Source organism: Sorex araneus, chromosome 2 (genome assembly GCF_027595985.1).
Source record: "Sorex araneus isolate mSorAra2 chromosome 2, mSorAra2.pri, whole genome shotgun sequence".
Lineage (NCBI taxonomy): Eukaryota > Metazoa > Chordata > Mammalia > Eulipotyphla > Soricidae > Sorex > Sorex araneus.
Genome location: NC_073303.1, coordinates 124,569,263 through 124,595,575, shown reverse-complemented (window position 1 = coordinate 124,595,575; position 26,313 = coordinate 124,569,263). Strand labels below are relative to the sequence as shown.

Sequence of the window (26,313 nt, the reverse complement as noted above, 5' to 3'; positions counted from 1 at the left end):
TTTAATTGTCTGTAGTGAGAGAGCAGAGTATAGAGACCAGGTATCTCCTACTCACATGTTTTAAATCTCAAATTCCTATAGACCCATGTGGGCTGGAGCAGTAGCACAGCGAGTAGGGTGTTTGCCTTGCATGCAGCCGACCCGGGTTTGATTCCTCTATCCCTCTTGGAGAGCCCGGCAAGCTATCCAGAGTATCCCGCACGCACGGCAGAGCCTGGCAAGTTACCCGTGGCATATTTGATATGCCAAAAACAGTAAGAACAAGTCTCACAAGGGAGACGTTACTCGAGCAAATTGATGAACAATGGGATGACAGTGATACAGTGATAGACCCATGTATTCATTCATTGGTGCTTCTTTTGGCATTTTTGTTGTTGTTGTTTTCTATAGGGAAATTTTATTTATTTTTTTTAAATTAAAAAAAAATTATTTTATTGAATCACCATGACAAAAGTTACAAAGCTTTCAGGTTTAAGTCTCAGTCATATAATGATCAACCCCCCATCCCTTCACCAGTGCACCTGTTCCCCCACCAAGAACCCCAATATACCCCCCTCCACACCAACCCCCCCACCCCGCACCTGAGTGGCTAATGATGTTCACTTTATTCTCTCTATACTTTGGATACATTCAATATTTCAACAGAGAACTGACTATTATTATTTGGAATTTCCCCCCAACAATCAAACCTGTTGAAAAGCCATCATTTGATAGTTTGTTTTCCATTGCTGAGAATGAAGATTATAGGAGTTTTGGATTTCTGTTGTTTTAGCTCAGTTTACAGTCTAGATGCATTTTTATAAGTCTCTGGGTGCCAAAATGGGTTAGTAGAACCTCCCGGATCATAGTCTTTAAGGAGCGAAGGGGCCGTGTCGTGCACGGCTGCTCCTGATCTCATCTGGGCGGAGAGTATGCCGGTAACACCCCCATCCAATGATCTCTTGCGTGCCACGTCACTACAAGCTCTACCTCTGGGTTGTGAGTCCTAGAAAATGGCGGATGCCACGTGGGTGCTGCTGCTGTTGCTGCCGTCTTCCCCGTAGAAAGAAAGCGAAAATCCTTTCTTTGGGAGAGAAAATCCTTGCCCCTCCCCAGGCGGCATGGGGTCATAGCTCAGCTCACAGTCTAGATGTATTTCTATAAGTCTCTGGGTGCCAAAATCTCTTTCGGCATCTTGCGGGAGTGCAGGTTCTCTGTGTGCTGCTCGGCACAGATAAAGCATTAATATTTGTCCTGGTATAACATATGTCACAAATAAGATACCCTGGTGATAAGAAAACACGTAAACTACGTGGACATACTATGGTGGAAATAAGCCAGGGAATATAAGTACAATAAAACATAGCCAGAGTGGTCTTTTTGCTTTTTGTTTTGGTCATTAAAAAGGGGGTCAGAGAGATAGTATAGGGGTCAAGATGCAGGTCTCTCAGTGGTTCGCTCCAGTTCAACTCCCAGCAGCATATGGTTCCCAGGCACCACTCAGCATAGTTCTAGAGACCCCGAGTACCCAAGGGACCCCCTAGGGCCATCGAATTCAACTGCCAGCCTGGTTGGCAGAGAATCACGCAGAGGGTGCCCTGGCCCCCAGACCCCTGCGAACCTCTTTGGGAGCCCTTCCACAATAAAACAAGACAACAGAAGCAAAGCAGGTTATATAGATGTGGCCTCTCCCGCCTACTCACTTGCGTCCTGTCTCCTTCTGACCTGCCACAAGATCAGAAACCAAGACTTGAGTCTGCTGTTTCTCTGGCATGACAACACAGCCTGGCACTTAGCAGGACTTCAGCACAACCCAGCAAATATTTGCCCAGTACATTTGCTGATTGAGTCAATGACTGTAATAGGTGGAAATGGATGGAGGGCCGGTGCAGGGCTAGTGCCTCCAGAAAGCATTTGATTTCTGTTGTGCTGCATTTCACAAAACCTTTTCCTTTTCCGAGACCAGTCAAATTTTAAGAGGGAGAGAGTTTTCAGGTAGAATAACCAAGGAAAAGGACAGCCCCCAGGAGATCTGCGGTTAAGTGTTTGATCACACCACTCTGTTTTATCTTTATTTTTCGACAGGAAATTTGATTTTGGGGGAAGGAGACTCCCAAGTGATGCTCGGGAGGTCTGGGGGGCACTCGTGGTGCCCCTTGGCCATCTGGATGACTGTTCAGGTGGGCCACGCTGCCGATATCCAAGATTAGGTGTCTTCAGAGCTGCGGTTCTCCAAAGCCTCATCCGGCTGTGACCATGTGATACCTACTTGGAATAGGTGCATGCCAGGCATGGTCCCGAACAGCTGCGCTATCCCCCAACATGACCCCCCCCCATTCATTTGATAATTTAACTCACCGTTGACCTAGAAACTTTTAAAAACTGCGTATTAATGACTTCAAAACATTGGCCCGGGAGATAGTTCAAGTAACAGAGCATGCACCTAGCCGGAGAGAGGCCCTGATTCCAATCCCAGGTACGGAGAGAAGAAAAACAAAAATTAAACATATTTTCATGGTTGTAAGGAGTTCAACAATACAGAATTCAACTTCTAAAAAATCAGTGGCAGGCTTCACCTTTCAGAATGTTGGCAGTCAGCCGACTGCTCAGAGTACCGGATTGCTTTTGTGCCAAGTATAGGCCTAAAGCTGATTCTAAGTTTGTAGACAGCAAAGGTGTGTGTGTGTGTGTGTGTGTGTGTGCGCGCACATTTGATTTACTATTTACTATTTTGTCTCAACCTAAAATATTTATTTTGAAATCAACAAAAAGATCTAACTATCCTAAAGGGAGATTAACAAAAGAAAGAACAGGAAACCTTTGTGATAAATAAATTTTCAAACAAAGAGAGATTTGAAAAACACACAAAGAGCTAGAAAGCAGAGAGCTGGAGAGACTGTTCTGATGCTTGAGGAAATCAAGGAGTTTCCAAATAAAATCCAGAGTGACCATGTTTTGCATTTCAGTTGTGAAGAAACCGTTTGAGGCAATAAGACTCTTAGACTGTCATTCTGCTATTATTCTGAATACAGTTATTTTTTAAGCTTTTCAGGAGTAATTTGACAAACTTAATTGGCAACCTCAAAAAAAAAACTGAAAAAGTCTTTGAGCTGAATGTCACTTCCATATTGAATGAAAGATTAAATATAGGAATATTTTGCTTAAGAGTATTGAATGGAGTGCTGTTTAAGTCTTGCACATCACCTCAGTGACCAACATGTGTGAAACCCAAGTAATGTGTAATTTGTTATGAGAGCATTGGGGTCACTTGCACCCACTTGAACCAGATTTGCTTAGTCACATAGAAAGATGTGCTTGGGAGGACAAAGAAAGTTAATATTTACACATTTTGAAGAAAGGGAAGCAGTGACCGAGATGGGGAATGACAATGTTTTTAGTCATTGTGGGTGGGTAGGTTGTGGTTGCTCTTAAATAATTTTTCTTAGGTGTTCAAGGTCTCTGACTTTTCCTAGGTTTATGGAACCATGTCATTTACTTCAAATGTAAAGGCACGGAGTTTTCCTTCAGGTTCCTTGAGTTTATATAAGGAGACACCTGGCGGGTTCGTTTTGGACATGTTTGTAGACAGAGACACGGAAGATACTTGGTGACGTGATGAGAAATTCACGCACGCAAGTGGAGGAAGAATTGCAGATATCGTATTAATGAGGCTACTGCTTTGCTCCCATTTGAATTAGCTAAAAATGGAACACCTTTGGTGAAGAAAAGGAGGAAAATAGAATTCCTGTGGGCATTTAGACTGGCATGAACCAATCTGGAGGGGGTGCTGGACCTGTCTGCAGAGCACATGAGTCAGGTTTTCTTGGGTAATATGATTTTTTTTTCTTATTTTCTTTTGAAACCTAACCAGAATGACATTTGACTAAGATGTCACAGACTTTTTGCTTTTGGACTTTGGTTTTTATTATTTATGTTACAGATAATTAAAGCAAATAGGATTCTCTCCCTCTCAGCCTCATGCACACCGAGAAAGTGTGTGGGATTGATAAAAGAGAGTAGAGGAAGCTTTAATGGGGGATGATAGGAACTTAGATTCTGTGACATATGGGGAGGTGACTGATGGCTGAGAATGATCAGGTATGTGAACTTATGCAGAGGCAGCTTAAAACTTTCCAGTGATGGCCCAGAGCTTCAAAAAACCCCGGGTTCTGGGGTAAGGTTGGAACTTCACGGAATCCAGGATGAGGAAATGCCATTTGTTCAGACACCTATCAGATTGGCTAGACAACGAGGGCTTTGTACACCCTGGAAATCAGTCACAAGACTCAGTTCTGTCCTCACTTAGAAAAATAAGTGGGGCTGGGATGACGGCACAGCAGGAGGGCCCTTGGTTTGCATGTGGCCAAGCTGGGTTCGATCCCTGGCATCCCATAGGGTCATGGGACGACTCGGAACATGCTGTCAGATGTGAAGAACAACGAAGGCAGTGGTGGTGGAGGTGGTCAGTGTTGAGGGTTTTTATCACAGCCTTGTCCATGGTGCCAGAGCATGGGCGTCCCCGCCAGGGTAAGCGCACAGCAGAGCACGCGGAACCGTCATGCAGTGAGCAGTGCAGTTCGTCGCTGAATAAGCTACAGGGGGCCCAGGTCCATTTGAATTTCTGATCACCTGCTTGTCTGTCTTAAGAAAAAGTATGTTCCCAGTATTTGCTGCATCTGGCAATCCTCTCCATAGCCTACCCCAGATGATGAAAACGAAAGCTACACACTCAGGCAAGTCAACCTAGGGAATTTCTGAAGAATGCCGAGCAAACACTTGGCTGTGGTGATTGTGAGGGAGGATAATGGGGCGAGAAAGGAATAAATCAGTATAGGAAGGAAAGAAGTAGATGAAGAAGGGCCTTGAGTGAACAGGTGTTAATGGTGAGGGGAGTGGGACTCATTCAACCGTCTCTACCGAAGGCCAAAAAGAAGTGGGCATTCCCGTACTCCTGGCGTTTGTCCACTGAACATCTGACTCTGCTTGGGTGGTATGGTTCAGGAATAAAGCTGACTTTTGACAGGTCTGAAACACATGGATCCACTTATTGGCAGATGTTTTTCATGCACTCTTTCTCTTCTTCCTCCTCTTCTTCCCCCACTATGTCAATAGAAAGATAATGAGGGTGGAGACCCTCTGACGATGTAGCTTCCTCTTCTCTGACTATTCCACCATCAGAATTCAGCCTATACTACATTCAGCTTTCAACAGGAGCGTCCTCCATGATCTGAGTTTTTAGTAAGGTCAAAATAGCAGACTGTTTCTTGGTGGTGGAATATGTGCACTGGTGAAGGGATGGGTGTTTGAGCATTGTATAACTGAGACTTTAACCTGAAAGCTTTGTAACTTTCCACATGGGGAATCAATAAAAGAATTAAAAAAAAAATAGCAGACTGTGAGGAGAGTCCCAAGATGTATAAGTGAATTTTTCTAACATGTTGTGTGTGTGTGTGTGTGTGTGTGTGTGTGTAGGGTGGCATCAGCTCCTCTATCACCCTGCATTGTATTCTGTTTTTTCTGTTCTACAAAACAGATTCTACAGAATACTCTGGTACATCCAGCAGAACTAGGAGGCAGGAATGAAAGCAGGAGATGGAGTGGGTAGACAAGGCCCCCAAGAGGAAAAACAATTCATACTTCCATTGAATTAAAAATGAAACTAAGAGATCAGTTAGAAACATTGCTTGCCTAGATTTACCTTGTAACAGAGGAATGGGCTTACATTCTTAAAATAACCAAAAGAGAATATTTGGACTATCCTCTGGGGTCCTCAAGGGCTGCTCCGGGATGGGTGTTTGAAGCTCCTGACGCTGCTAATGGTGAAGCGGGTCACTCTGTGGTGTCAGGGATCACATGTGGGGCCCCCACATGCAAAGCATGGGCTCCAGTCCTTTGAGTCAACCTCTAGCCTCTGGCTCACAGGCTTTAGAGATTGGATCTTTGTCAGCTGATCAGCAAGCCCAGTTCCTTTACCACTGCCAGAGAGAATGCCAGGACAAGCGACAGAACTGGCACTGTGTGCTGGAAAATGAGAGTGACCAAGAGACACTCTTTCTAAGCCTTTCTCTTTTCCCCCGTTCCAGCTGATTACAAGGAGAGCTTTAACACGATTGGAAACATCGAAGAGATCGCATATAATGCCGTTTCCTTCACCTGGGACGTGAACGAGGAGGCCAAGGTGAGTGGAAAGGTACCGCAGGCTCATGGCTGCACCCTTTGAAGGAGGCCATTGGATTTCTGCAGACATTGCTTTTACCAAGGCCTCCATGGAGAGGGAAAGATCTTAACCTGGAGAAACAAACTATGTTCTTTTTCTGGAAGTCACGCTCAAGGATGTGCACATGGATTGTCTCCTGGGGTCTGCCTGTTCTCATATGGCCCTGCTGCCTGGCCCTCCTCATTCCCCAGCACACTATTAGGTCCCACATTGGTCTTGTTCTAGAACTCTCCCATGCCATCTGGTTAGAACGGCTGCTGGTCCCACACGGCACTGGTTTCCGGAAGAAAGTAGATGCACTGATAATGCCTGGATTGCTTCCCAGCCCCGAGTTCCTTTGCTTTTCAGAAAACACACCACAACCCGGACTTGTGGCCCAACCCAAGTCCCTCTGTGAGTCCGGCTTTTGGATCTCTGGCGTTCGCTTCTGCTCCTTTGTCTTTGCGTTGCCCAGAAAGGAAGTGCCCAGCTGAAGCCTCAGCTTTGCTTTCTGCTTTGGTTCTGTACCATCTAGGAGGGTGTTAGGAGACATTTGTCTGCAAGCTCACGAAAAGGTCATGGTCAACACCCTGCATCAATGTGCTTCATTGTCTGAGCAGGGGAGGCTGGGTGAGAAGGGAAACCGGAAGGGAGGGTGTGGAGGCATGACGCAGGGGAGAAGATGAATCGCGCTGTGTCTCATGTCACTCAGGTATGAAACCATGGACGTGAAATTGGCTATGGACCCCGAGCAGGTGACTTACGTGGGCCAACAGCCTGGGGAATGTCCTACTGGCTGCAGGCATCTGAGCGCAGGGTGTGGACTTGCAGTGAATGACAGATCAGGTCCCAAATAAATTGGTGGGGTTGTTTGTTCTGGGTTCTACTTGGTCGGTCTGTGAAGTTCCGCCCCTGACTGGGGCACTCTCCTGTCTGTTCTCTCTGAGCATGCCCAGATGTGTGGGTTGCTGGGAAGGTCTCTGTCCACGGGCCATTACGGCCAGCAGTCACAGAAGCATAAGGACTCAATGACCAGGGGACAGCGGTGTGAGGGAGAAGAGGCTGGCTCTGTGAGTCAGGGGACAATAGGGGGATCCTGTCAGGAGGCATCTGTCAAGGTCTCTGGTGGGCAGTTAGCATGTGTGAGAGAGGGGAATGGTGGAGGTTTTGGCTTTGAGGGATTAGTATTGGGGTGGTAACCTCCTTGCCATTGTGGATGGGAATACACTGTGTGTGTGTGTGTGTGTGTGTGTGTGTCAGAGAGAGAGAGAGAGAGAGAGAGAGAGAGAGAGATAGAGAGAGAGAGAAATCAGGAAGCAATAAAGGAAGTAGTTCCAAATAATTTTCTTCAAAAAAATAATAAAACCCAGGTAAATGTTAAATCCTCTTTATTAGACAGGCTGAAAGAATTTTTTTTTTCCACCAGAGTCAAAGGTGCTCCTTATTATTGATTTTTATAATAAGCAGACTGCAAAACACTAAAGTGTGCCATGTCGAGAGAAAGTTTGCACACAGCCCTCAGGAACAGGCACCCACCTGCTCAGGACGAATGGACAACCTTTGTGCTTTGGCCTCAGGAGAGAGTAGTCATGTCTGTTTTCTTGGTCATGTTGGTGATATACACCCACAAATCTTCAGCCTCAGTGCTGGGGCCCATTCAATGCTGTGTGATATTTAGATTTCTGTGGGAGAGAACACAGGTATCTGACCTACATGCACGGAACATGTAGGGGCATGTACCATGCATTTATATACTTATGGTTCAACTTTCTTTTTCTTTTTGTCCACATTTAATAACCAGAAGATGATAAGTTTCTCTCCCTATTTGTGTGTATGTATATATATATATATATATATATATATATATATATATATATATTTTTTTTTTCCTTTTTAAGATTCTGGCAGCCATGGGCCTGAGTGTTTGCAAAATCATTGAGCGCTTCTTAGAGACTACTGGCTGTTGTTGTTAATGCATTCTGTAGCCTTTTCTATTCTGGAACCTTCCCTGTGTGGCTCCAGAGTAAAATTTTCACATCCGAACTACAGCCCCTTAAATAGCAGTATGTTATTTAAATCATCACTGGTTTTCTGTGTTGAAGGTTGAAGTTTCCCAAGCAATGTTGACACTTGCAAGGAGGAATGGACCTAGAGTCCCTCCAGCTTTCTCTGGGCCCTGGGGTGGACGTTGGCAGCAGACCAGAAGGTGTCCTATGGTGGTACCTTGAGAGTTGCTATCCTGTGCCCTTGAATGTCCACAATGGTGGCAGATCGCCATGTTCCAAGAAGTTTTAAAAAAATACCAATTGGGCCCAAGAACTCTGCAGTTTAGAAGGTTTGGAAAGGAAAGTACAGTCTTTGTTTTGTTTTTTTGGGGGGCCATACCTTGCTGTGCTCAGCGTTCCCTCTTGGATCTGTGCTCGGGGATCACTATTGGTGGGCTTGTATAGCACTGGGGGCCATGTGTGGTACTGGGGATGGAACCCAGGTCAACTGCATGCAGTGCAAGCATCTTAGCCACTGTATCTCTCCAGCCCAAAATGGTAAAATCCTGATATTTGTTCATTTATCTAAAAAAAAAAAGTTCACTGGTGCTAAAACCAACCAACAAAAACCTACATAGGTCCAAACAATGTATTACCAACAAAGAAAACAATCCATTTTGAGGGTTTAAAAATGCCATGACTTTGACTTTTTTACTTTATTTTTTTTGTCAGAGATCAGCTTTGAAGAAGGTAATGTCAGATACATATTTTATATGGGACTGGCCAGAGCAATTGTACAGAGGTTGGGGCATTTGCCTTGCATGCAGCTGACCCACGTTTGATCCCTGGCACCCCACAGGAACTCCAAGCTCATCAGCAGTGATCCCTGAGCACAGAGCCAAGAGTAGTCCCTGAGCACTCCCAGGTGTGACCCCCTCCCTCCGAAACAAACAAACAAAAAAACACAAAAAGAGAAATATACTTTATAAAGGGTACATACATGCACCGGATAATAGCAGCAGCTTTGAGAAAACCATGTCCCCCCAAGCACATTATAGGGCAGCTTTTATTTGGTTGTTTGTTTGGGTTCATTTATTTAAAAAAAAGATGCCCTAGTGTTCGGTGTCTTACCACCAACTTATAACCGAGACCTGATGGTAAAGACCGTAGATTTTCCCAGTGCCCTCTCCTTTTGTCACTGATTCCAATTTTCCCTCCACCGGGGACCGCAGCAGGGAAGGGTTCTGACGCTCTGATGCTGACGTCGAATGAAAAGACAGAGCTTGGCCGTGGCAGATGTCCAGAGTATCAGCGGGGGTGCTTGGGGTCTGGCTCCCACTTTTCAGGCTCACTTGCAGCCTGATTTTGGGAGACCTCAAATCTCAGCCTAGAACCGGTTCTACTGGTTCTGTCCCTGGGTCTGTGCCTGGGAACCCAAGGGCAGTGGAAAAAGTCTCCAGCAGGACATTGTCCCTCCCAGGGACTGTGTGGAAGCTCCTGTCCTATGTAAATGGGAGTTTTGGGGGGTCCCTGGGAAACACTCAGATGCCATCTTGGTGGGTGGGTTTCGCTGCATCTTTGATATCACTTAGAAATTGGATGAGGGCTGGGTAGAGGATGACCCAGAAACCAGATGGGGCTCAGGTCTAAAGGCCCTGGGGTCACCACTCAGACTTTCAGTCTCCTTCGCCAGAAATTGGCAGGAAAATAGAGCAGGGATTCTGAAATAAAGGACCAGGAAGCAACCAACGATGAAGGGCCCAGCTCTTGGTCTAACGGGGCTGGAGTGCCGCATTCTTTCCCATGCCGCCCAGGACAGGGTCATTTCCATTCTTCTTTCTCCCCTGAGCCCCACCTGGGTACCTCCCAAGTACATTTGTTACTTGCTAATCCCCATGAGGAATTCCCACGCAGGACCCTATTGAGTTATTGGGAGAGATGGGCACTTCCTGGCCCTGGGGATGGCCTCTCTTCAGCGCTGACATCACTCCCAGCTCCCCAAAGCAGAAACCCTAATTACGTGCTCCTCACTCCCACTTAGAGTTTGGGGGGAGCCTGGAAACTTGGCCCTTAGTTCTGCCCAGTTCCATTTTCTCAGTCCCCAGTGATGTCGCGATGGACCTCCAGAGGTGTTTCCGATGACCACAGGCCATTCCCGGAGTGGTGAGACATGGCTAGTGCTCGGAGCCCTGGTTTCCTTCCTGCTCTCTTCACCGGAACACCCAGCCTGCCTTTCCCTCTTTGCTTCGCTCCCTCCTGGTTTATCAGCGACCGAAGGTGAAGACCGTATCTCTTCATGAAATCTCTTTTTCCTTTAATTCCTCATTCCACATCTTTCGGAATGTCCTTGCTTTAATGAAAAGGTCCTCTTCCCTTTCTACCAGAACCATAAACTCCTCAAGGAAAGCCATGACATCCTCCATGCTAGGATTTAAAAAAATGTGTCTGCTGCAAGTGAATCGTGTGGGATTCTGTCTGTCTGGGGTCCCTCGACTGCCCCTCTGCTCACACCACCAGAATGAGTGATGGCTGTGCCCCTCGCCAGGCACCTGCTTCTCCTCACGCTCATACCCGCCCTCTCCAGCTTGAGTTGCAGTCGCCAACTTCCAGAGATTGCTCATTGAGCCCTCTGTGCATCAGTGGTGACCCTGCATTTTGGGGGGTTCAGGAGGAAGCTCCAGACAATTGTGACACCAGAGCATCAAGCTTATGTTAACAATTAACAGTTCCATTGTAATGAGGTGGGCAGTGGGCATGGGTGAGACCTGATGAGGGTGGGCGACATTAGGGTCATTCGCCAGTGCCTCTCAGAGTTCCTCAGCTTTTTGCTTGCTCGGCACTGCCTGGTGAGACCCGTGGACAAAGCCATGTCCCTCCAAGTCCAGAGCCTGTGATCCTCACCTTCCCAATCACGGGGAAATCTGTGACTATTTTAGGCCAAGTGCACTGTGGTTTTCCTTCTCAAGGAAATCTTTAGGTTTCCTATGTGGGTCCAGAGAGAAAGGAAACAAGTGATTAGCCCCAGACACTGGAGCAGAGCAGCCCAAGTTAGCCAGGTTGGGTCACTCATCCTGCCCACCACCTCCTCGCCAGCAGAGATGGGGCCACTGGCCAGTGTTTCTAGTGGCCCTGCTCTCAAGCCTTGTCTCTGGTTGCCCTAGAATATTGTCCATTGATCTCCTAGTGTTAGTGATTGGCCAGATGGATATGGGAGTGAGGACTCTTTGTATTTCTTTATGCTCTTCAGTTGTGTGTGTGTGTGTGTGTGTGTGTGTGTGTGAGAGAGAGAGAGAGAGAGAGAGAAGGAGAGAGAGAGAGAAACAGACAGACAGAGACAGACAGAGACAGAGACAGAGAGACAGAGAGAGACAGAGACTAATAAGACCAATATTAGTGATTTCCTTTGCTTGGTTGTTTCTCTATGAGTTGGAGTTCGGTGCTTACTGCTAATTCTGTAGCTTTGAATCGTATCACTCGTTGCTTCTCCACACCTCCACACACTTATTTTCCATTTTGCTCACTTCTCTTTTGCGCCTTTTTCTGGTATCCTGAATTTCATTTGAATACTCATCTTCATCATCTTCATGCATTTTTCTTTGTGCGCTTTTTCCTGTTATGATTTTGAAGCCTATTCCTGCCTCTTCTATTTTTCCCTTCTGGCAAAACCATGCAGGAAGATCAGTATAAGAGATTCCAAGGTGAGAATGGCAATCATGGTCTAAGAAGATGAAAGTTACCCACAGCACACCACACAAGGACCATGTGCTCTGTGTCTGCAACTTAAATCTAGTCAATACCCACTCTGCATTTTCCAAGCTGGCCCACTGACACCTGAACAATTCTCATTTTATATGTAGATGCCTTTAACATGGGTCCCTTTGAGTATTTCCAATGCATTGGATTTATACAAGTGTAAAGTTTTTGAAATAGGATGAAAGCATGGTGGTGAGAGGCATGTTATTTTCCCTGGACCCGAGTTCTCTTCATGTTTTTTCCCTTCTTTCATGTTGTTCTGTCTGATTTTGCTTTAATATACAAAACTGAGGGATGGAAGATATACAAAGCTGAGGGATGGAAGCAGGGTGGAGCTAAAATAAGTCAGTTCACTGAACAGGAAAGGAAAAGGGAAAGTGGGGTTGGAGTGACAGTATAGTAGGTAGGGAACTTGTCTGCACGTGCCCAAGTTCCGATCATAGGCATCCCATAGAGTCCCCCACAGGAGTCATTTCTGAGTGCAGAGCCAGGAGTGACCTCTGAGCACCTTAGGTTGGTCCAAAACCAAGAAAGAAAGAAAGAGAAAGAAAGAAAGAAAGAAAGAAAGAAAGAAAGAAAGAAAGAAAGAAAGAAAGAAAGAAAGAAAGAAAGAAAGAAAGAAAGAAAGAAAGAAAGAAAGAAAGAAAGGAGGGAGGGAGGGAGGAAGGGAAGAAAGAAAGAAAGGAAGGAAGGAAGGAAGGAAGGAGTGGAGGTAGGAAGGGAAGGAAAGGAAGGAAGGAAGGAAGGAAGGAAGGAAGGAAGGAAGGAAGGAAGGAAGGAAGGAAGGAAGGAGTGGAGGTAGGGAGGGAAGGAAAGAGGAAGGAAGGAAAGGAGGGAGGGAGGAAGGGAGGAAGGAAGGAAGGAAGGAAGGAAGGAAGGAAGGAAGGAAGGAAGGAAGGAAGGAAGGAAGGAAGGAAGGAAGGAAGGAAGGAAAGAAAGAAATAGAAAGTCAGCCGTTAGACAATCCTTTCTTTCATCCAGAGGAAGGGAAGGAGGCTGATAGGATGCCCATGGAGTGTTCATTGTGTGTTCTGACAGATTTCAACTGGGAGCCTCGCTTGGGCCGTCACAGAGAGTAAAGCACCACCTGAATGCAACCCAGCTCTCTGCCTTTTCTCCCACTGGAGTCGGCTTTCTCTCTTCCTTTGCCATTTTGTCTTTCCCAGGTACAGCCATCGGTCAGGAAACCAAGCCCAGCTTTAAGTCTCGCTCATCAGCAGCTAATGGATAAGAAAAAGCAGTCCCTCTGTCCTCGTTAGTCAGCTTTAATAGCTAAAAAGACAGGGTGGTGGAAACAGCCTTGCTTTGATTACAGTCCAGGAAAAGATATTAAGTTGGAAGAACTATAGGTGTTCTGACCCTCTTTATATTCTGCAGATTATTCCTTCTCTTTGGGTGGAAAATCAGGTTATCCTAATTGAAAGACAGGCTTGAATCAATGTCACATTGTGGCCAATCTACAAAATTGCCCCCTTCGTAGCTTTCTCCCTTCTTTCTCTTTGTCGATTTGGTCTAAAATATTTCATAAGATTTAATTGGGATCCCATGGGGTGTCAAGCCTGTTGGCCTCCAAAAATTACAGTTTGTGTCGTCTTGACAGATCACACTTTCCAAAGGGACATTGCTAAGTAAGCTGGCTCTCTTTGTGCCGAGGGAAGAAGATAGGTAAATATTGTTTTTTCAGTATGAAAGGAACTCCCTGCTCCCCCCCCCCCTCGTCTGAGTGCCAACATGGCCCCGACCCCCACTTCTCACCAGCACCCTGGGGGTCCTTTCTCTGCTCCTAAAACAGTGGGGAATGACCTTCAATTCAGGGAGATTACTGGGTAATAACAAATTGGTAGTCCAAGTTTTTGACAATCATAGACTCAATTTTAGACATGTCATCTTAGGGAAAGTTGGAGACTAGTCTAGGACATCTTCCACGGCCTCAAAAGAAAGGTTTGGAAGTGGCTCTGGGAGCCTGACAAGGTTGGGGTAGACACTGGAAACAGGGCAAATGGCATTTTTATGTGCTTGGAGGGGTGTGGTGTGTGGGTGAGGGGAGCATTAAAGGGAAAGGTAAACATTTGCTGGAGACTTCAGTGTTGAACTTAAACAAAGCCATGCCTTTGTTTCAGTTATATAAGGCAGTGGTGGCAGGCAGAGCCATGGAGGCATTAAGGCCTGTCCAGAAGGAATAATCTTTGGAAGGCATCTCAGCGAGGAGACTGATGACTTGATCTTTTGTAGAGCATGAAGGATCCTGGGTTCTGGCCTAGATTCTGCTTGGTGCTCTGCAACTTTCATATGTGAGCACAGAGAATTAGATCATATCCTTGGATTTTGTAGATTGAGAAAGAGAGAGAAAGAGAGAGAGAGAGAGAGAGAGAGAGAGAGAGAGAGAGAGAGAGAGAGAGAGAGTGAGAGAGAGTGTGTGTCTGTGTGTGTGTGTGTGTGTGTGTGTGTGGTTCATATGTAGGCACACAATCTTGCTGGCACACTGCAGGTGTTTTGTATACATTGTGCAATATTCATGTTCTATTTTTTGTTTTTGTGTTTTGGGGGTCCGTATCCAGTGATGCTCAGGGGTTACTCCTGGCTCTTCACTCAGGAATGACTGGCGGTGCTTTGGAGACCATATGGGATGCCGGGGATCAAACTGGGGTTGGTGTCATGCAAGGCAAATGCTGTACTATTGCTCTGGCCCTACCTGCTGTACTATTGCTCTGGCTCCAATATTTATGTTTTAAGTAGATTTCATTTTTTATTTAAGTTCCTTCTGAGATTTGTGCACTCTCTTTCTCTCTCTCTCTCTCTCTCTCTCTCTCTCTCTCTCTCTCACACACACACACACACACACACACACACACACACATACATACACACATACTTTAGCACATAGAAGGTTTCCTTTCTGTGAAATCAGGGCAAGCAAAAGTGAGGATGTGCCACGTGGACTGACTTAGACCTGGTTCAGTGTAGATACGTACGTCCTGGAGAGAGGGCCATGCCAGGGGGAGGGAGGGGCTTTCAAACATGCAGTGCTGGAGAAGCTGAAAGAGAGCTGGGGATCATGAGGTGGGGGACCAACCAGTTGCTTTGTAGAAGCCACGAGAAAGGATGTGGTGTTTTGGAGAGGAATGGAGGTGGGCACAGGGCTCCAGGCCAGGTTTGGGCCTGTCCCCCAGAGTGGGTAGAAGAGGCAAGGAGAAAGAAAGTGCCAATAAAGTTGAATTCCAAACGTGGCTGGTTTCCCCCTGCCATGTGCCTGGAGCCTTTTCATCAGCCTGGGGACTTTTTAGAGATGCAAACATCAGGTCCTCCTGCCTTAGGCCCTGGAGACTCACAATTCCCCATTTAGCAATTCCCCAGGCCTGGGAATTTGAACGCCGGCTGCTTATGAAGCTTGCTTCTGAGAAGGCCATACAGAAGAAAGCAGCCTCGGGAGAATGGTGGGAAGTTGGTCACTGATAAGCCTATCTACAAAGGCCCCGTTCAGAGACATGCACTGCAACAGGCTTATGTATCATTTCCTTCGCCTCTGCTTCCTTGCCATTGCGGTGACCGGAGCCACACATGTGCGTGGTGGTGGTGCTCAGCTGCTGTGCTTGCTGGGGATGACACACTTTTTGTGGTGGTGCATGCATGCACACTCGCCAAGGGTTGTGCTTCATTAGTGATGCCAGTTGAATCCGTCTCGTTGTAGGGCTTGCAGGGGCAGCCGTGGTACTCATTTGGCCTGTTGATGACCATGTTCTTGGCTCTGGTGTTTGCGCATCTTTTCTTTTTTTTGGTAGGGCACTTGCTCACACCTGGATGTGTTCAGAGCTGACTTGTGGCTCTGCTCTCAGAGGTCACTCCTGGCCATGCTTGGAGACTGTCTGTGGTTCCAGGAATCGAACCTGGGTCAGCTGAGAGCAAGGCCATGTGCCTTCCCTGCTGGACCATCGCCCCTTGTGTGTCTTTTCCTTGCGTGCTTTACACATCCCTGGCTGTGTGCCTGAACCGTACACCGTGTTGTGGCACTGGGGCATCCAAAGAGCAGAGTCCGGAGACTGCGTTTAGCACATGCTGTCAGTGCTGGCAGGCCTCAGGCGGGTGAGGCAGGTGCCATTTATTGCCCCAAGCTATCCTGAGGCCCCTGCTGCCTTTTTTTGTGGGATGGGAAGATGAAATTAGCCTTGTGTTCGAGAGGTTGGTGTCTCATGCATCTTGGATCTTCAAAAAACAAAACAAAACAAAACAAAGCTACCAGAGCTGTCCTCCACACCTCTGTCAGGGCTGGGTGCCGTGTGGCATGTTTGCGCGACCGCTGTCTGGAAAAAGAGGGACGTTATGTGTTGCATCGCCTCTCCGACGGTGCCAAGGGACTGCTGGATGGGAAATGGTGTGTGTGGTTCGTGGGGGGCATGGAGAATTGGGGGTGCATTCACAGTCTGCTCTGTAAGATACTACAGATAGTACTGGTGAGATTTTAGTGTTAAACATGTACAGAAACATGGAAAACAGCCACAAGGGTCCAGTATGTGGCTCAGAATAGCAAAGGATACGCTCAGCATGTGAGGCCCGGGTCCACGCTTGGGCACTGCTTGGTTCTAAATACCACCACGCGTGGCACTAGTGGTCTCCAGTCCTTCCAGGCCCACTTACCAAACCATCCCCAATTCTCAGCCACACATCTCCGGCAGTGGCCCAGGTTTTCTGAGCCTGCTGGGTGCAGCCCCTCTAAAAATTAATTTTGAGAGTCTGGAGTCATAGTACAGTGGGTCGAGTGCTTGCCTTGCACATGGCTTACCAAGATTCCATCCCATCACCCTGTATGATCCCCCGAGCCTGCCAGGAGTGATTCCTGAGCGCAGAGCCAGGAATGAACCCTGAGCACCTCCAGGTGTGGTCTCAAAATGAAAACACTGGAAACAGGGCAACAAATGATGAAGAACTGAGCATGCGAGTCTTGCAGACTCGCGTCTGTTTCTGTGTGAGCAGAAGGTCCTCGTTGCTGCAGCAGCAGCTTGGTGGTTAGGCAGTGGCCGGTGTGTCCTTATCCAGAATGTGGTTTTGCATGGTCTGTGTGCCGACAGAGTGGAATGGCAGGGCAGGCAGTGCTGGGAACACCGTGCCTGGGACCCAGCACCCCCCCACCCATGCCACTCCAAGAGGGTTTGTTTCTAAAACCAGTTCAGTTCAGTGTTTGTTCACTGACTATCCGTACAACATTTCTGCCTCTGTTATCTTTGTTGTTTGTGTGCTTTGGGGCCACACCCAGCGGTGCTCAGGGGCATACTTTCAGCTCTGTGTTCAGGGATCCTTCCTGGTGATCTCAAGGGTCATAATATGCCATGCCGGGGAATTAAAGAGGGTGCATCCACATGCAAGGCAAGCGTTTTGCCCCTGTACTATTTCTGCCTTCGATTCCCTTTGAAGGAGCGTGACACCATGCCTCGGGGGTGTCTAGGGGATTAGAACAGGTGCTGGGTGGGATGGGGGCTGAGAAGAGGTGAAAGAAGGTCATTTGCAGGTGGTGTCTGAGAAAGCGATGATGCTGATGGTCGGAAATCCTGCCTAGGTCTTCATGACCGCCTAAGAACGATTTGATAGCATATCTTGAGGTCAGTTGCAAAGCACTTGCCTTGCATGTGTGAAGCCCGATTTGATCCCCAGCACTGCAATGAACAAGTAAAACCAATATGGCCATCATTTTGTTTCAAGAGTCGCAGTACTGAGACAGAGATCGTCATGCGTACGTCAGAGATAAGCCTGTAGTTGACCCCTCTTCAGTCCCCCAGCACTGCATGTGGCCCCCTGAGAACTCCTCGAGGAATCCCCGTGCGCAGAGCTGGCAGTAAGTCATTAGAACAGCTGGGTGTGGTTCAAATCTTCCCCTCAGACCCCCTCCTAAAGTACAGGTAAGGCCAGTAAACCCAGAAAAGTTAAAGGCCCAAGACCACAGGGCTCGGATTAGCACCAAGCACATAATTTTGAGCCTATTTGGCACCCACACTGAGTATCTGGTTATTGCTCAACTTGTGTTTATTGAGATGCAGACGGGTTGGCATGCTTGGAGATAAACGAGCTCTGGGTGGCTCACCCTACTGTATCGTATCTACTGAACTTTTGCTTATAAAGCTTTCTTTGATCCAGATTTTGCCAGGACCTGGATTAAGTAGGGGCTCTGTGTGTGTGTGTGTGTGTGTGTGTGTGTGTGTGTGTATGTGTGTGTGTGTGTGTGTGTGTGTGTGTGTTTTACACAGCAGAACTGGACTTTTTTATTCTTTTCTTTTGATATAATAATTTCAGATTTGGAGGAATAAACATCTTCTATTTGTTACAAACAAGCTGTAAGCTATTGAATTTAAAATAAATTTAAATTTTAAAATATTTTGACATTTGAGTCCAATTTAAGATTTTCAAAAATAAATTATAAATAATATAATTCATGATTTAGTGGTAGTTTGTAGAATTTTATTTTTATTTATTTTATTTTTTAAAACTTTTTAATTGAATCACTGTGAGATAAACCCTTACAAAGCTGTTTATCATTGGGTGTTAGTCATACAGTGTTCCAACACCCATCCCTCCCTCCACAATGCACATTTCCCAGCACCAGTGTCCCCAGGTTCCCTCCCATCACCTCCCACCCCTTGCTTGCCTCTATGGTGGGCACTTTGCTTCTCTCTCTCTCTCTCTCTCTCTCTCTCTCTCTCTCTCTCTCTCTCTCTCTCTCTCTCTCCTCTTTTGGGCATTGTGGTTTGCAATATTGATACTAAAAGGTTATCAAGACTATCCCTTTACCTACTTTTAACCCTCAGACCTAGTACAGCGTGATCATTCCCAGTTATTATTGTCATAGCGGTCTCTTTCCTCTCTTACCTACCCTCAGAGGGGCTGTGTGTTTTGAGAAGAGATTTTCTACCGATACACCACAGATATTTGTTGTGTATGTGCCGTGGCCCGGGAATGGAGTGAGTTTGAGGCAGGTGGGGCCCCTTTTCTTAGGAGCAGACAATTCAACACTGACCAGATAGGCAACACGGCAACTCCAGTTGAAAAGAGCACTGGGGTTGGGTACTGTTGGTCAAGGCTGGAGGAGGGGGAGGGCAGGGGAGGAGGGTGAAAGCACTCCAAATCATGATCAGCTCCATTTCTAATGGGGTGACTGTGTCCTGAAGGGGAAGAGGGAGCTTTCATTGTGACTGTCTTAAGGAACCCAGAGCGGTAGGTGACTCAGAAAATCACAGAGGCTTCGATTGGGAGCAAGGTTGGAGTGTTCTAGAAACGGAAATAAAAAGAATCCAGAGAACAGAGGCAGAATATGTTGCCAATAGTGTGTTTTTCTTTGTTTTGGCTTTTGGACCATACCCAGTGGTGCTCAGGGCTGACTCCTAGCTCTGTGCTCAGGGATCACTCCTGATGGTGCTCAGGGAACCATCTGCAGTACCAGTTACAGGATTTTGGCCCAGGTTGTCTGGATGCAAGGCGTTTGTCCACTGTATTCCACTCACTGTACTCTCTCTCTCTCCCCCCACTATACTTTCTCTCTCTCTCTCTCTCTCTCTCTCTCTCTCTCTCTCTCTCTCTCTCTCTCTCTGTGGACCCTTGATCGCTCTTTGGAAGCATGAGAGAAATGAAGGCATGTCCAGGCTAGGATTACCCACATTAACATTGTCTACTTTTAGTCTTTCTCTTTTGATCCCTGTTTGACATGGCAGCTGCACACTAATCTCACAAAAATGCCAGAAAAACTGAAATGTAAGAAAACCATCTCTAAAGTCTTTCATTTCAAGAACCAGGTAGGAAACAATAGAGACTTTAGTCCAGGCGCCCTGTGGATTTGCCTATTGTGTGTGAGAGTGAAAAGATTTCTGCGCGTGCTCCCAGCTTCTGTAATTTGGAGGCCAAGGTCGTGTGATTTCCCGGAAAAGAGCTCTTTTCTGAGTCCCAGCCTTTGGAAATCAGTAGCTCTGTTCTCTGGTCTCTCATCAGAAGACTCTTCTTGAAAATGTAAAATACAATTGTTTGAAGAGGTAAATAAACACTTTCTCTCAAATCATGGGTCTCTTAAGGTTCAAATTGCTTTCTAAATAAAAGATGGGCCATTATTTTAAATGACAAGCTCTTAGAAAAATCTTAGGCGTTAATAATCAAATAAAGGTGGCAATTCTAAAGTCCACAGAGCTATATTTATTTTAATCCACACATGGAGCACTTAATAGAGAGGTCTGAGGCCCTGGGCAAAGCCATTTGTCTTGTGTGGCAACCGTGCTAATGGAGCTTCCACAGAAGAGGCACCGAACACAGAACATCATTTTGTTGAAAATCACCAAGTGTCCTGCATTCGCTTCTGTGGCTGGTGAGGTATTGTAGGGACCGTCCTTCTTGCTGACTCAGTCTTTGAACTGATGCACTGTTTGTCACTGTCACTGTCATCCCATTGCTCATTGATTTGCTCAAGCGGGCACCAGTAACGTCTCCATTGTGAAACTTGTTGTTACTGTTCTTGGCGTATCAAATACGTCACGGGTAGCTTGCCAGGCTCCCCGAGTTGAACTGATGACAAAATCAAAAATTATATTTGTCTGGATATACCTGATTAAATTACTATTTTTCAAGAAAATAAACTGCAGAATCGAAAAGCAAGGGGCTGAGGTTTAGAAAGTATTTTGTGGGCATATGTCACATCCATAGCTCTTGGGAGACAGGCCAGTTGTTGGTGGTATTTTGGTGCTCTTTACGTAGTCAGGCTCCTCTGGAGTTCAAAAGCACTTTCTGTGCTTCACGTTTGGGTGAGCATTTGGTCGGGGAAAGCATACCCTTTCCTTCAGTTTTCATAATACCCATTTACCAACGGTGCTTTGTAGATAAACTTCCAAGAGATTTCCTCTCCCGTTTGCCTGCTTTGAACGGAGCGAGGACATGGTTGGGTTTGCAGGATGAAACAACCGAATGCTTATCAGTTCCCTAGCCAAGGTTTTAGTTAATCTCCTTCCATGCCTCTCCACGCCCCGCACCCCGATTGCAGTTAAAGTTCAACCAGGGGGGTTGGAGGGCAGCGCCAGGAGCCTGTGATTGATGCCATGAGGTACTGAAATGGGCTTTGCTATTGGCCCACACACTGCTGGGCAAGAGGAAAGCGGTGTCAGGGATTCTGTTCCCTACTTGATGGGATACGGCAGGCGCCATCCATGCTGTGGGGTAAAGACGAGCCGAGGAGTCTCTGTGCTTTGCATTTTTATAAACCCAGGACGCTGTGATCCAAATTGCCCTGTGTGTATTTACAGAGCCCTTATAAACAGACAAGTTCAGTCTGCCCAGCCCTCCTGGTTGGGACTTGGAGCTGACCAATGACAGTATCTGCTCCTTCCTGCCAGTCTGAGTGTATGTCATTTGTGGCCATTTATTTTTTTTTTTGGGGGGGGGAGTTTACAGGGGGTGCACACCTGATAATGCTTGGTATTCCTCCCTGCTCTGTGCTCAGTGGTCAGGAGACTGCATCAGAGCTGGATCTCCCACATGCATAGCCCGTGTTCAGCCCTTAGAGCTTTCTTCGTGGCTGGAAGAGCCCTCGGATGGCATTGAAAAGCTGTATTTATCCCTTCCCTGCAAGATAGCCCCATCTGCGGGGGTGGGAGGCAGCCGGCAGAGATGGCCACCTCTCGAGGACAGTGCACCCTGGTTGACCCGAAGGCCATGGTTGGATGAAGTGATTGGCATCTTTATTGCACGTCTTGAGGTCTCGTTCCCCACCCAGCCTCTGACTTATGGGTCTGCGGGAACCATCATTGTGCTTCCCGGTCAGCATCCAGGGCAATCCAGGGGCATGCCATATTTAAAGATAGATATGCCATAAAATAAAAAAATTTAAAAAATAAAGATAGATGTGCCGTATCCCTTGATGTCCCAAATTGTAAGATGAGGGTGCTCATGTCTTTTATCAAGCTTCCTCCTGCCTCGACAGTCTTCCCCACAGAAAAGTGTTACCTAGTATGGTTTTTGCTTTTATCCCACAAGACAAGGGTTTGAGAAGCTGATGCAAATGTTAGACATAAGAATATTAGCATATTGGGGAGAAGGTGTGGTAACCTTCTAGTGTATGCATGCTTGAGAAAGAAGATAAGACTTTACTGGTATACACCAAGGAAAGTCATTCCAGCATCCTGATTCAAGATTTAATATGAAAGTGAAACAATCCCATTCATGTGTAATCATAAATTATATCATTTTATGTACTCAGCATGTTCTTATGTGAGAGAATGTCTGTAGTCCTCATTTGGTTCATAGATTTGTCTCACGTTTTTATTTCAAGTGTAAGGCATTCAAAAAGCAATCCTTATTATGTTGACTTGTGAACTTTTCCTTTCTTTCTCCCTCCCTCAGATTTTCATCACCGTGAATTGCCTGAGTACAGATTTCTCCTCCCAGAAAGGGGTGAAAGGACTTCCGTTGATGATTCAGATTGACACATACAGTTATAATAATCGCAGCAATAAACCCATTCATAGAGCTTATTGCCAGATCAAGGTCTTCTGCGACAAAGTGAGTAAAGCAGACAGTTTCTCATAAAGGTATTCTGTTATTAGATACAGTGTTAATGACATTTCCCTCTTGTCACTTTCTCCTGTCTCCTGGTGTCAAAATAATCACCTAATCAAGCACAGGGGAAGTGATAATCTTTCATTCTCAATTCCACTTTCATCTCTACAGAATCATGAGTGAAATGAATTTTTCTTAGCCAGTCATCTCTTCCCATTTATTGCTCTATGCAATGAGTCTTACTTAGAAAATAGCAATAACAGTTAACAATATTTTTTCTACCGGATATAGATCCTGTCTTAGAGCCTGTCAGTGTAATCTTTATTACTTTATGGATAAAGGGACAATCTCACCTGAGCCTTGAGGTGTGGAAATGACACATACAAAATAAAAAAGATTAATAAAGAGGCACTCAGGAGGAGAGTTTCTGAATCTCTTGGAATTCCATGTGAGACAGCACAGTTTAGCCAAGCTTCAATCCTGTACTTGATTCAGAGCAAGCAGTCCTCATAAATGTCAAATATGAATATGACCAAGAATAAACCATTTTAAGAACCATGTTACACCAGTATGTGAGGGGAAGAATGTGGTATGTGCCCAGTATGTGGCCACAGCCGCTCAATGACCAAAGAGAAGGGAGTCTGCTTATCTGCCTAGGGCAGCTCATGTGCTGCCTTGGGGGGACAGCATGTGAAACTGGGGAGGAGGGATGCAGTCTGCAGGCTTCAGTTTGCTGGTTTGGAAAGGAGATGGCACGCTGGACTAAGTATGGGGCTCTATGAGTGCTGAAAAGTTCTATGTTCAACAGCCCCTCTGGGACACAAACTGGTGAGAGTAGATAGCAAGTTGAATTGGACCAAATAAGAAATAGATGTGAAAGAAAGATATTTCAAATAATAAAGTCATGGGGAAAAGGATATAGAATGGACCGATCTTGGAAATACAGAAAAATTATCTCGGTCTACTTAAAATGAACAACAGAAAAGAAAAGCAATTGCCTCCCATGTAGAATCTCATGAAAACAGGGGTGAAGATCAGACTTTGCTTTGGACAATGGATGCATGCCAAATAGACACCCCCCAGAACAGGAGAAAACAGTAGCCTAATGTTTTGAAATGATTCAAAGGAAAGGAAGAAAATCAGAATTGTCAAGACCAGTCCAAGTCACAGCTTGAAAAACTCAGACAAGTATTTGGAGAGTAATGTTATTCTATACTCCACAAATAAGTGCAGTCCTTGTATGTCTGTCCCTCTCTTTCTGACTCATTTCACTTAGCATGATACTCTCCATATCTATCCATTCATAAGCAAATAATTTTTTTTTTTTTGCTTTTTGGGTCACACCCAGCGATGCACAGGGGTTACTCCTGGCTTTGCACTCAGGAATTACTCCTGGCGGTGCTTGGGGGACCATATGGGATGCCGGGGATCGAACCCAGGTCGGCCGCGTGCAAGGCAAATGCCCTACCCGCTGTGCTATCGCTCCGGCCCGCCGCGAATAAAATTTTTTTTAAAAAAGACATACCAAAAAAATGTATTTGGAGAGTAGAAAATTTGAAGAGAAGTGTGAGAGAATTCAGGAAAGAATTCAGAAATGAAAGGTTCAAATGTTTCCAAAGTAAAGGTTGCACTAGAAATAATATAAGAATAAATATAATAGAGAACATCTTAAGAAAAGTTGGAAAAAAGCAAAAGTTTAAAAAAATAGAAGAGATAAAGAGATGTCAGAAAAGAATAGAGAAGAGAGGTAAAAGAAGACCCAATATATGCATAACAGGACTCTTGAAGGAAGAAAACCAAAACAAGCAAAAGACAATTGCACAAGATAATAAATCAAGAACACTTAAAAATTTAGAAATTATATATATGTATGCATATATATGCATATGTATATACATACATATACATATATATGGATGTTAATCTATTGGATTTGTTTGATTTTGGCCTATGTTTATCATATATAACATTCTGCAGTGGACTAGTAAGGTGGGGGAAATTATTTTCAAATGAAGATATATATTGTACCAAATAATAAAAATGACACTCTACTGGAAGAACTAGACTTCCTCACATTTTAACAAGAGTGGAATGAAACTTCTAGAAAAAAATATTGAGGTCACACGTAGTAGTCAGAGAACAAAAAGGTCATATCCTATTTACAAAACTTTTTTTCATCTCAATTTAATGTATCAGAACTTCTGTGGGCCTTTGCGGAGTCAAAGCTTTATTTTTTTTTTTATTTTTTGGTTTTTGGGTCACACCTGGCGATGCACAGGGGTTACTCCTGGCTCTGCACTCAGGAATCACCCCTGGCAGTGCTCAGGGGACCATATGGGATGCTGGGATTTGAACCCGGGTCGGCCGTGTGCAAGGCAAACGCCCTACCCACTATGCTATCACTCCAGCCCCTCAAAGCTTTATTTTTGAAGTGAGAACTGGGTTTCTCTGAAGAGACTGGGATGCTCAGGATGGTTTTCTGTGCTGTTCTCGGGGAATTCTGGGCAGGTCCGTTTTGTTTGTTTGGGTGCCATAGCTGGTGGTGATCAGGGTCGTCTCCTGGCTCTGCATTTAGGGATCACTCCTGGTGGTGCTCTGGGACCGTATGGGATGTGGGAGATTGAACCTGCGTTGGCCTGTGTTCAAGGCAAGCGCCCTCCCCACTGGACTATCTCTCCAGCCCCAAGGACATTTTAAAAACATATATGTGAGGGGGCAAGAGTCTGTGAAGACTGGCACCAACTTTGTATTCTTCCTTTGGACTTGGCCTGTCCAAGAATACCTGTGAAATAACGACATCTGTAGCAAGACTCGACCTCCTAAAACTGACGTGAACATATGTAAATCTTGAAACAGATGAGTTTCAACCCTTTCCACATAGAAATAGTAAAAAATAGGAAATCAATTTAGAAATAAAATTGCTTGATACGTGTTAGGGTGTGTCTTAAGTACATTGTAACATTCTAATCTAGGTAGATAAAACATGCTCTATCTTTGCTCTCTCTACTCAAACTCTATTGCACAGGGCTGCAAACACACAGTGAAAGGCTGTAAGTCCATTAGAATGAACATGAAGCATGCTGACGCGCTGTGAGGGGAGCAATGGGCCTCGCCAGCGGTCTGTCTGTCCCTGGGCACTGCTGGGACACTCAGCTCTATTCTCCGACTGTCAATTCACAGACAAGCAGGAAAATGGTATTGGCCAGTGGCAATCACAGGTTTGGGAAGATGTCATTTATTGTAGTCTGAAGTTGGGACAGAATGAAACAAATAAGATGACTTTGGTGCTTATATATATATATTCATATATATGCATATAGATAGATAGATAGATATAAGCATATAAGGCTCAACCCTTAACATGTTGGTAATCTCTTATAGAAGGGCTTAATGGCCCCTTGGGTGAAACACATCAATCTTCACACAATTTCCTCTAAGAAAAGTTTTTTGGAGCATTTTCCGCGGTTTATTCATAACAAACAATACAAAATAAATTGTTTCAGTTCTGCTTGGGGCAGGAGTTGGAGTTCAGAATAGGAACACACAAAATATGGTGGTGGGAAGGTGTAATGGTGGTGGGATTGATGTTTGAATATCAAATGTAATCAAATATTGTGAACTACTTTATAAAAATAAAATTATAAAAAATGGATGACTGGTGCATAGGAATGCATATGAGCTGTTATTCTTCTCTACCAGGAGAAGGAAGTTAAATTAATTAAGCTCTTGCAGAGAATCCAGGATTTGTCACTAAATCTTGTTATGAAGATGGTTGGCTGATCCAGGTGACATTGAGGAACAATTTAGGACTAGGTGAACAATGAAGAAGCAGATGAGAAATACGATCCATTGAGAAGAGAAAATAGAACACTCAAACCATTAGGAAAC

The 26,313-nt window shown here is 45.5% G+C and overlaps 1 protein-coding gene across 1 annotated transcript in view; it reads left to right on the top strand.

The window, feature by feature from the left end:
- Positions 1 to 26,313, top strand: part of GRHL2 (grainyhead like transcription factor 2) — a 105,265-nt gene that overhangs the window by 55,713 nt on the left and 23,239 nt on the right. The window contains exons 7-8 of the mRNA XM_004607690.2: positions 6,063 to 6,157; positions 22,270 to 22,428. Of these exons, the coding sequence (XP_004607747.2) occupies positions 6,063 to 6,157; positions 22,270 to 22,428 (254 nt within the window). The remainder of the gene's footprint in view (positions 1 to 6,062; positions 6,158 to 22,269; positions 22,429 to 26,313) is intronic.